At 48.2% G+C, this 12217-nt stretch overlaps 1 protein-coding gene across 2 annotated transcripts in view; it reads right to left on the minus strand.

Moving 5' to 3' along the window:
- DLGAP4 (DLG associated protein 4) overlaps window positions 1–12217 on the minus strand; it is a 57988-nt gene that overhangs the window by 13582 nt on the left and 32189 nt on the right. For both annotated transcript variants that reach the window (XM_075563677.1, XM_075563678.1), the window contains exons 3-4: window positions 9962–10050; window positions 9049–9461 (exon numbers count right to left, since the gene is read on the minus strand). In XM_075563677.1, the coding sequence (XP_075419792.1) occupies window positions 9049–9461; window positions 9962–10050 (502 nt within the window). The remainder of the gene's footprint in view (window positions 1–9048; window positions 9462–9961; window positions 10051–12217) is intronic.

A 12217-nucleotide genomic window follows, 5' to 3' on the forward strand; every position in this document is an offset into this window, starting at 1 on the left:
AACAGCGATGCGTCACAAACTGTTGAGTGGGAAGGAACCCAATTTGTTCTGTAAACTTTCACTCAAAGCACAGTAGGCTATGTCTGTTTCTACTTCAAAACATCTCCCGAATCTAACTCCTTTTCCCTCCACCACTGTCGTCACACCCGGGCTGCTCTGTCGTCTATTCATTGCCAGCTTCCATCTGTGCTTCCCAGTTTGCCACCCCAAGTGTCTTGAACGGAGAAGACAGATGAAACCTTTGAAAAAGTGCACCAGTTGTGAAAATGCCACCAATTCTACCCAAAAGTGACCTACAGATAGAATGTAATCCCGATCTCGATTATAACATGATTCTTTTAGAGAAGGAAAGACTAACCAACTTGTATGAGTAGGAAGGAGACCTCAGGTAAGCAAAGCACCATTAAATGAGATGAACAAAGTAGGAGGCTGGAGGCCCATCACTTCCAGATCTCAAAACCTACTACACAGACCTCGTAGTCAGAACAGCCCGGTACAATGACAGATCCGTAGACCAATAGAACAGAACCACCCAGAAGGAAATCCATGCATCTACAGATCTTTGATATTGGGCTGACACACACCAAACGGGGAAGAGACAGTCTCTTCAACAAATGGTTGAGGCAAAACTGGATAGCCATTTGCAGAAGAATGACACAAGCCCCAAAGCTTACACCATATACAAAAATGAACTCAAGATAAAAAGACATAGATCTATAAAGATTATTAATGAAAAACAGGGGCAAACTTAAGGACCCTACTAATACATGGCACACACTCCCAAAAATAGTGGGGGAAAAATAAATTTAAAATAATGCAATTATCAATAGATAAACTAAATGACTAGACCTCCTTCTAAAAATGAGACACTTAGGCCCATCAAAATATTCTGTCAAGGGCAGGCCACTAGTAGGATTGATAAGTTGTTGGGTTCAAGAACTATCTGATATGTAAACCCCCACCTAATTCACAATAAAAAGCTTGGAAAGTAAGGTTGGTAATTTTTTTTTCATCCAGAGTAAAAAAAAATTGGCAATGACCAACAAGGAACTAATCTCTGAAGTTTATAGAAAACTTCAATACCTTAACAAGAAAATCTAATTAAAATGGGTGGAGATTATGAACATACACTTTACCAAGGAAGATCTTCAGGCACCCAACAAACACATGAAGAAATGCTCAAGATCAATGGCCAGTAGAGAGACGTCCGTCAAAGCAATCATGTATCATCTCACCGTAGCATTAACAGCAGAGTTCAAAAATAGAAAAATAAAAGCTGGCGAGAGACTGGGACCCTTACACCCTGCTGGGGGGCTGTCAGACGGGGGAGTCATTGTGGAAAGCGGTGTGGCATCTGCTCGTTAGAGAACCTTATGACCCAGCCGTCCTTCCACTCGGTATACATTCTAGAGAAATCGAAGCCACGACACGAACAGATACATGTGCACACCCGTGTTCACTGAAGCAAAAAGATGGGAGCAAATACCCATTTGTGGAAAGACTCAAACTTTGGTATATACATGTAATAGGATAGTTAGTATGCAATGGGAAATAATGATGATAAAACACCTTATTGGTGACCCAATACAGGTGAACCTTGAGGACATTATGCTGAGTGAAATTAACCATCAAAGGCTCAATGCTGTATGAGACCACTATGTAAAAATCAAGGTTTTTACACGAAAATGCATACTTTTGAGGTTTACCAGGGAGAGGAGGGAGGGATCTCACCAGCAGTAGTGCTAACGTGGGTGGCGGGCGGGGAAGGCGCTGTACAACAAGGGGAAGGGTGGCAAACACGGGAGGCAGAGGACGATACGGGGAGGTGTGCAAGAGTTAAAGACAAGAGGCCAGACTGTTATCTCCACAACCCTGCCATATGGTGATCTATGCAGATGGTTGGTTAGATAGGCACACAGGCGGGGCAGGCATGGGAGAAGAGTTTACCCAGAATAATCATCTCACTTTGACAGAGGCTATTTGCTGCCAAGATCCACGAGTGTGGTGGTTCACACAGCGGTAACGCTGTGAAAATGTCTTATACGTTAGCAGTCACTGGATGGCTTTGAGGATCAGGACCATAGTTTAGGGGCAAGAAGACAGCATGACACAGTCCATAAAGACAATATTCTCTATTTGGTGAGGAGCAACTAGGGTCTTAAAAGCTGGTAAGCAGCCATCTCTCACTGCCATCAAGTTGATTCCAAGTCATAGGACAGAACAGAACTTCCCCGGTAGGTGTCCAAGACAGTAACTCTTTATGGAAGTAAAAAGCCTCATCTTTCTCTTGCGGAGAGGTTGGTGTTTTTGAACTGCTGACCATGCGGTTAGCAGCCCAATGCGGAACCACTACGTGCCATATAAGGTGTAACAACTGGTCTCTTCCAGAGGAAAGAAGAGTGATGTAAATCTAAAGACCCATGGGCACACGTGGTCCAGTGGACCCAACGGCCCACATAAACATTCACAAGCTTGAGACTAGAAGCACCAGATGGTGCCCCACTACCAGTACCAACTGCTCCAAAAGGATCGCATTAGGTCCTAGAGGGTGGGAGAAGAATGTGAGGCATGAGCGATACCAGGCTTAAAGGTTGGATGGAGTCTGGTGGAACCTCTACTACTATGGACTCGGTTCTGGACCGCCATGTTGGAATAATCAACCCCCTGACATCAAAAGGACGGCATTTCCTCAAGGTCAAAGTTCAGAGAGTTGGGAAAAGAGGCGGGATGGATGCAGGAAACACAAAGTGGGGTCAATGGTGTTACACTGAAGGGGAGTGCAGAGGAGGAATTGAAGCAGAAGGTATATGAATGCAAACCTGATGGCTTGGCTCTGTTTACCTTCACTTAGTGCACAGGAAGTTAACACAAACGCCAGGCCACTGCCCTCAAAAGCAACTCAAAACGAGCAGTAAAACCCAGGCCACCTTCAACCACCTCTGGGCCCTGTGTGAGCCCTGTGTGAGCGGCTCTCCATGTTTCCACCCCACCTTCACCTCTCCTCTCTCCTCATTACGCTATAGCCACACTTGCCACCTGTTTGAGGCCTTGAACATGCCCAGTACTTGTCTGCTGCAGATGCCTCTGCTCCTGCAGGTCTCCCTGCCTGGAAGGGTCTTCTCATCTCTCTACACGACTTTCAGGTTTGTGCTCCAGGGACACCGCACCGGAGGGCTTCAATGACCGTCTAAAGAGGACACACACGCTGCCCGCACTCCTGTAGCATTCGTGGTCCCGTAAACTGCTTCATGTCCTCTGTTGAACTTGTCACCATCATGCAAATCAGATGCTGGCTTGTTTGACAGCTTTGTTTCTCCTCCCAAAATGTTAAGCTCCACGAGGGCAGGGAGTTTTGTTAGAACAGTGCCTGGCACAGGACAGGCAGGGTATTCACTGAATGCAGGTCAGTGTAATCCTACTAATTCTACGTTGTCCTCCAGGTCCTCGTCCCAAAGCTATAAAGTATGCCTGGGACACTGGACTAGAAAGGGAGAGAACAAATTGCCATTATTAATAAAAATGTAAACATGAATGTGAAGAAAACAAAAACCTTCACAATCAGACTAATGACACTGCTTGGAGAAGAAATTGACGTTGGCATTGAAATGTAAGTGATTTCATTCTGCTTGGATCAACACTCAATATCCATGGAAGCAGCCGTCAAGAAATCAAATGAGGAGTTAAACATTGGCACATTTGCAAAATATTTCCTGTAAAGTGTAAAAAGCAGACTCTCATTTGAAGAATCAGGTGCAGCTAGCTCAGTGGGAAGAATTGAAGCCTTTGAGCTGCAGTGTCGGTGAAGAATATAGAGTCTACTGTGCACGGCTAAAAGAGTAAATAACTCAGTCTTAGAAGAAATACTAAATGTTTTGTGCCTTTCTTTAGAACACTTTCCATGTTACAATGGCATAACGATTTTTCCCTGGCTTCAAAGTTTTGGGTTTTGGTTGTTTTTTTCTTTTCATATTTAGGTATTTACAAGTTTAGATTGTACATTCTAGATCTTCTTTATCCATATGGAAAACCACTTATCACAGCACTTTTTACTGAAACTGTACTTTGCCCACCAGTTTGTTAGAACTTTTGTCTGTTTTTGTGTTAATACAATTTTAATTACAAAAGCTATCAAACAAGCCAGCTTTATGCCTGGCATCTGACAGACTGATCACTCAATATTCTGATACTGTCATCCCTCCAATATTGATTTGGCCTTCATTTGTCAAATTCCTCAGGAAAAAATTGCTAGGATGTTGATTGGAAGTAGATTGAAACTACAGGTTAATTCGGAAAAAAGGCTATCTTTAAAATACTGAGTCTTTTCTGCCATGGACAAAGTTTAGTTCCGTTTACTCAGGTCTCATAATTCTTCCATTTAAGTTTGATTACTTTCTCCATCAGAGTTTACTTATTTTCATTAGGCTTATTCCTTGGTACTTACTAGTTTTTGCTTCCATAAAAAGTGGATTCTTTTTTTATATTTGCATTTTTAAAGGATTGCTAATAGATAGAAATGCTTGATCTTTGTACATGATCTGTGTACAAAGTGTACAACCTGCACTCACTTTACTCATGTTAGCTGCCATCAATGGAATGCCATTCACGGAATGGAATTAAAAGAGAAGAATTTGTCTATGAGCTTTTTGAACCCTTCATATAACAGAATAAACTCTGGCCAGTCATGTGTCACCTCCCTAACTGTTGGAATGTTGAGTCTATTGTGAGTGTCAAGTGACCGCCTCGAGGGCCCCTCTCACTTTTGCCCGTCCTTTGCTTTACTACATACCCCATGCCTCCCCATCCCGACTTCAAAGAGTGCTGGTGGGTCTGCATCAGCAGCGCAAAGATTGCCCGACAGCACCAGGGCAGCATCCCAAATACATAAAGAACTCTTACAATTCAGTGTCAAAAAGACAAACCACCAATTTTTTTAAATGGGCAAATGGCCTGAATAGCAATTTTTTACCACAGAAGATATACAAGGGGATACGCCCCCCCCCAAAGAAAATGCAGTTGCACTGGGCAGAGCAAAGCTTTCGTAGTAAGTAAGTATTTCTTCCAGCAGGCAAGCATCAAGCAACTCGCTCTGAGTCAGTGCATCCAGTGGTGTTGCCTGGAAACATTCTCTCTAGTCACAGGGAATCTTTTCATACAAAGTTTCACTCAAACCTTGTTTTTTTGGTGTGTGAAGGCTGATTTAAGAGAACAGTGTGAGGCTGTGAAATTTTGTTTCCTGCTCAGGAAAAATGCAAACTGTTGTGATGTTGAACACAGCTTACAAGGACAATGCTTTGGGAAAATCAAGTGTACGAGTGGTTTTCTTATTTCAAAAAAGGTGAAATGTCGATTGATGACAAACCTCATTCTGGACGTCTGTCAACTTCTTGAATGGACAAAAATGTTGACTTGTAGTGCATTTGGAATTCATTCCACTAGGTCAGACTATTAAGCTTTCTGTTTAAAGGTTCTGAAAAGATTGCATAACTGTGACAAATAAGGCTTGATTTGTGGCAGACGGAGGACTGCTTTTGCCACCACGACATTGCCCCTGCTCCGGCATCCATCTCAGTGTGCCACTTTTGGGCAAAAAACAGCATGCCTCTCTTGCCCCATGCACCTTACTCACCTGACCCTGCCTCCATGTGAGTTCTTTTTGTTTCCATGAATGAAGAGGGACATGAAAGGACAGCGATTTGACAATGTAGAAGAGGTGAAGAAAAAATTGAGGAAGGTGCTGTCAGCCATCCAAACAGATGAGTTTGAAAAATGTTTCTAAGAACGGAATCGCAGATTTGACTACTGTATTAAGTGTAATGAAGAGTATTTGAAGGTGATACGGTTGTCTTTTTAAAGAATTTAAATACATGGCTTTGGGGAAAAAATAAAATTAAAATTCCGTTTCTTCTTTTGGGGGGTTACACCCTTGTACGACTGCCCAAGTAGTACATGAAAAGATACTCAACATTAGTAGGGAACTGCAGATCAAAGCTACAATGAGATACAACCTTATACCCACTAGCTAGCTAAAATCCAAAGGACAGTTCTTGAGGACATATGGAAGCTGGAAACCTTTTATACAACAGGGGGGGGGGGGCGTGTAGGATGGTACAACCTCTGTGGAAAATGGTGGGGTAGATTCTCAGAGTTAAACATAGAATTACTATATACCCAACATTTCCCAAGTACATACAGCTAAAAACTGAAAACAGGCATTTAGACACTTGTGTACGAACATCCCTGCAGCCAGAGGTGGACTCAAATGTTTACCAGCAAGTGAATAGCTAAAAGAAAGCTTTATCAAAAATTCAATAACCAATACTCTGACGCGGACTGCCTCGTCTCTCCCTTCCAGTGTCCGGCAGGTTCAAACCTGCCAGTACTTAACTCACTGTGCAACCAGGGCTTCTAGAAAGGCCCTGTTGTTCACACACAACAAGGTCTGGTTTGCGGAAGCCTGCTGGAACATGGATGAAATGTGCAAACACTATGCTGAGTGAGAGAAGCTAGACACAATAAGTCTCACATATGGTGATTCCACTCATCTGAACTGCCCAGAAGAGGCAACGCTGTGGAGACAGAGCAGATCAGTGGTTGCCAGGGGCTGGGCAGGTCATCGGTCTAGAGTTTCCTTTTGTTTGAGTGATAAAACCCTTTTAGAGTGAAATAAAGGTGATTGGTGCAACAACACTGTGTGTGAACTAAGTACCATGAAATTGTATACTTTAAAATGGTTAACTTTATGAAAAAAGATCTGGAGCCTAAGCTGTATTCTCACCAATCCTAAAGTCACCAGAGAGGTGAAGAAAACATTCTGAAATCAGACCTTGAGGATGGCTTCACTACACGTGGGTGTACTCAATGCCACTAAACAGCACACTTGAAAAGAGACATTTTATGGTACGTGAATTGTATCTCAATAAAGCTTTTACAGAGTGAAAAGAAAATTTCTTAGAAAGTACACCAGAGAGGCATGAGGAAAAAAAGATGAGAAACAGGAATCATTCAGCAAGTTCAACGTCTGACTAAAAGGAATTCCACAAGAGGAAACAGAATCAACGGAGACAAGACCATTTTAAAGCACGGTTAGGTGCTGTTATGTTGGTGTGAACTTACAGTGACCACACCCTACAGGGCAGAGCTGCCCCCAGCGTTTTCTAGGCTGGCATCTCTACAGGGACAGATTGCCACGTCTTTTTCTCACCGAACCACTGGGCGGGGGTTTGAACTATCAACCTTTCAGTTAGCCACAAGCATTTACCTGCTGTGCCACCAGGCCAAGACTATTGATAAAAAAGCCAAAGTCTTCAGTCTTCAGATACAAATGGCTACTCACTACTAGCACAATGAAACTAAAAAAAAGATCCCACTCTACAATGTACCATTGAGAAATTCACAAGAGCGATACCAGGAAGATTCTAAAAGCCTCCAGACGAGAAACCATAACAAGGATTGAGAATTAGAACGGCATTAAACGTTTTACCAGAAGCAATGGAAACCTCTTAAGATTCCGAAAGTATTTTCAACTGAGAATGTCATATCCAGTCAAACTGAGGTCTGACTAAAGATAGACAAAACTTAAAAAAAGCCCCGACACTTTAGGCATGGCTTCTTAGAAAGCTAAATGAAGGTGTGCCTCTGCAGGATGGGGGGGCAGAAGGCATGTGGTCCACAGCAACGTGGTCCCAGGGTAAAGGGGCAATCAGGATCACAGCAGGGCAGCAGGCCCAGAAAGCCAGTCAGCCAGGTCAGTGCCGAGAGCAGACTCCGGGAGATTAGCAGGAGGGACGGCATGTGGGCAGCACAAACCAGGTTTCTGAAGTCTGCTCAGGAGGGGACGCCCTGCAGCCACTGCTGCCACGCCTGCCTATCACTTTATTGACGCACAGAACAGCTGGGCAGTAGACAGCTTTCAGCGGCCATAAAGGGCAATGTTGCTCAAAAAGTTAGTCGGAATGTGAGCAGCAGAATATGTGGACAAATGAGACAACTGTTCATTCTAGGAACAACAAAATGTCCATGAAGGTGCAATACCCACACTAAAACCTCATCTACTACAATGAGAAATCAACATACAGAATGACGATTAATCTGAAAAGAAACATAGGTATAATACTATTTAAAAAGGCAAATGCTAAAATACAAAGCGAGAAAGAAAGAGTTTAACCATGGAAAGGTTAAGGTAGGGCACTGGGCTGGGCATTTTCCTGTTAGAGGCCTTTTCGGAGTCTCTGAACCACGCCTTTGATGTGATTTAATTCTGTTATTGTGACAAGTTACAAGACACATCACAACAGATCCCGACACACCAGTGGGTGACATCAGAGCTGGGAACTGACCCAGAGGACAGGGAAAATGATGGCGACTCTCAGTCATCAAAGCCCCCACTCCCTCAGGTGTCCAGGGGATGGGGGATGGTGGGCCTGTCCTGTTTGGACATGTGAAACCCTGCCTTCCCCAGGAGGTGCGCACCGGGAATTGGGCATTTGGCGGAACCAGGTCAGTGCCGGGTGCGGCTCCTGGGGCAATGACCTGGAGCTTCCCAGTGGCCTGCTTGCCCCCTGCCCTTTGATCACCACAGACGGATCCAGGCTTCCTACATATTCCTAGACCTTACACTAACTCCCCAGGAGAATTTTCAGAACTAGGCATTAACTGTCTTCTTCCAGAACCTGTTGAGTCCCTGGCAATATCCCTGGAGGCTGGCACGAGACTCAATGAGAAGCCATCGGAGGCACGACTGTGGCACTGCCTTCCTCTGTGCCAGCTCCACGGGCCACGTTCAAGCCTGACAGCATCGATGAGGCTGAAGAGTGGCATTACCCTTACTTTACGGATGAGGGCACTGACGCTTTGAGGAAGTTAACCGAGGTCCCAAGAACCGGGATCCAAACTCAGGTGGCTGACCTCAGCCTACACTGCAAAAACCAGCAACTTTTTTGTAACTGTCTCCGGACCTATGAGACCCTCCAGTTCAGCAGCTGGAAGGAAGCTAGGGAGCTAGCTGTCTAGCCCTCCTGCCCTGGCCCCGGGCCCCCATGCACCACCTGCCTTCTTCAGAGAGGTTGTTCTCTTTGGTCTCCTTATCCATCTGGCAACACCAGCCTTCCAGCCGCTCTGTCTCAGCCTGAAGCAGCTTCAAGAACCAGTAGCCATCGCGGCGGCAGGCCCCTGGCTGGGTTGGCTCTGCTGGGATGCTGGAGGTTGTCTCGAGCCAGGGGTCGGGAGGGGGCAGCGAGGATGCCTCCAGGGCAGGGTCGCTGTTGTCTCCATAGGAGAGGTTGCGCTTGATCTGGGCAATCTTAGGGGCCTGCCTGGGGCCAGCATCGATGCTGATGGAGTTGGGGTGCGGGGTGCAGTCCGGGAGGCTCCTCTCAGATGACTTGCAGCTCGAGTCGTTGGCGTCCTGGGTGTCTGAGTCGGTGTCCCGTCGGGAGGACATGCTGTGGGAGGGGGCGCTGCTTCTGTGGAAAGGGGTGGAACAGGATCGGGGCGGGAAGGAGTGAGAGTCACCCCAACCCGGACACGCAAGAGACAGAGAACGGATGCATTATCTGCTCACCATGCGCCTGAAGCGGGCCCCACAGCCCCATCTCATTCTCTGCTCAGCCCTTGCCCCAACCCTCCCACGCCCACACGCGCGCGCACACACACGCACACACAGACAAGGTCATAAGGTTGGCTGTTTACTGCAGTGGGGCCAGGAAGACCACCAACACAAGGGTAGCTGGGGCCACATCTCAGCCCAGCCATGGCCCCCGCTAATGGAGCTCACAGAGCAAGTGCTCACCAGCTGGCCGCCCGCCTGCCCCACCACCCGCACCCCAAACCCAGCTTGGTTAGAAATCCAGCAAGGAGAAGTGGGTCAGGGAGAGCGGGAGGAGAAGGTGCAGGAGGGGTGAGGGCAGCAGGAGGGCGAGGGCGAGGGCGGGGGAGAAGCAGCCACCACCTCTGTCCGACTTACCGCCAGTCGTCCTCTACCTGAACCCCGATGGACTGGAATTTGGTAGCGGGACTGGGCTCCTCTTTTGGCACTGGCTGAATGCAGTCAACCTTATTGAAGGACAACGACAGCAACGGCACGGGGACAGAGACAAAAATAAAAACAAACACCACACTTGCTGCTGAAATTCACATTAGTGGGACGACGCAAACAGACGCGTGGACGGACGGACGGACAGACGTGAGGCATGCGGACACTGCACGTGGGCCCGAGACCGGGCCAGGTTAAGCCGGGCACTGCTCATTCTCGCGGAGGCGGGCAGGTGGGCGGGCGGTGGGATGGGGGAGATGACTGGCTTTCCCTACTCTGAGGAGGGTGCCATCACATCGAGCGCTTTGGGTCCGTTGTCCTCCGAGAGGTGGGAACCGCTCCTCCTAGTCCTCTCCTTTACGCGCGTCAGAGAAGAGAGAAAAGGACGACGACGAGAGAGAAAGAACACACACACACACACACATACAAAGCCACAGCCGTTATCCAGTGTAGTTGAAGCTGGGGGCTGTCTTGAGGCAAAGACCACCCCCCTTTCCCTGGGGTTGAACGCCAGAGGCAGCCGGAGGAAACGCACAAGGGCCGGCCTTGGACAGCAGCTCTCGACTGGAAAACCACAATCAGAACAATAGCTGGCCATGCCCGATGCTAAGGAATGCCATCCCTGGTCCCCAAGCCTCAACTACACTTGGCTGAGAGGGCACCTTCAGACCTGGGTGAGCTGAGGGGCGGCTCAGCTTTTCTCTACCCTTCATGAAGTGGAAAGAAACACAGCAAGCGTGATGACCAAGCCTGCCTTTTCGCTGAGCCAGGGAGGCCTGGCCATGAAGGGTGCAGGCTTGCCTCCCCACAGCTGAACCAGAGAAATTCCCTCTTGGCCTAGGCTCAAGGCACTGAGGAGCGGATGAATGCCGTCATCAGAAAGCGGGGACACTGGCTTTTCGCTTCATGGACAGAGGCAGGAGCAGAGAGGATTCTGAGCAGTGAAGCTGAGCTCCAGGGTCTTCCTTGTCTTTTCCCAGGAAGGAAGAGACACTGCCTCCAAGAACTGTAGTGTGAGCATGGCTGGGGGAGGGGTGGTGGGGATCCAGGGAAGGGAGGCCCAAGATGGCCCTCATGCCCCCATTTTGGTTTTCTGGGTGGACGGAATCAGGAGTGCCTCTACTCGTTCAGGGTTAGATGGGATAATAAGAGCATCTGGTCTGGAAGTGGGGGTAGGGGTAGGGGCTGGGAGGGCCGCCTGAAACCAAGACCTTGGTCAGAGATTGGGCCACTCTGTTCCTAAGACACTGTACAGGCCCTGGGCTGGATCCTTATGAAGTTCCCACTAGATGGACCAGACAGGCCCAGAGAACAGTACCCTCTAGGTCACATTTCTTTTGGTACTTCTGGGGGCACCGAGCCTAGAGCTACCTCTTGGGGGTAGAAATCCAGGTTGTTGGCCCTCTCTGCTACCCTCCCTCCCTGTTCCAGTTAGTCCCCTCTGTGCCCACGAGGTTTCCCTAGACTTAGCACACTGCTTTATCAATACACGGACCAAGCCCAACTGCTGGAGGCTGCAGGGAAATGGGGATCCTTGCCAGCCCCAGGCCAAATGTACACTGTCTTGTTCTCCTTGGTCGCCGCCCCTTGCTCACTCCTGAGTTGCTTTACTTCAGCCTGCAGCATGCAGCTGGGGCACTCCTGGGCTAGAGTAGAGAGAGGTCTCTCATTTCTAGTTTAGAGAAAATTTCCCCACCCACCTGACAGAAGACCCAAGTCTCAAAAGATGTGCATGTGGGACGGAAGCTGGCACGCTGCCCACTGCCGGCCACGGCAACGGGTGTGGTGAGCTGAGCGTGGCTTCCAGGAGGGTCTGCTAGCTTTGGCCACTTGGTCCTGGGGCACTATCTGCCCGGATCCTTCCCTGTGAAGGGAGGCATCGGGTACCGGTGTCACACTTTAGTTTGGCCAGGACCTGCGGCCTCGAGGCACCTACCTGTCCCCAAGGCCCGAGAGGGCTCTGGGAAAAGCTCTCCTTGAGCAACCCCCATGGCCCAAGGGCCTTGGGTCCTTAGCCCACCGGCGTCTATGATTCGCACGGCTCCCCGCCAAGTGGGGCTGTGGATTAGAGAACCGTTAGGCCAGTCCAGCCTCTGCCGCAGGTCAACTGGCAGGGCTAAGGGTGGACGGACAGACAGTGGACAGGCAAACAGGGGACAGGAAATGGCTGTCTGGGTGTAACTACAT

This window comes from Tenrec ecaudatus, chromosome 12 (genome assembly GCF_050624435.1).
Source record: "Tenrec ecaudatus isolate mTenEca1 chromosome 12, mTenEca1.hap1, whole genome shotgun sequence".
Lineage (NCBI taxonomy): Eukaryota > Metazoa > Chordata > Mammalia > Afrosoricida > Tenrecidae > Tenrec > Tenrec ecaudatus.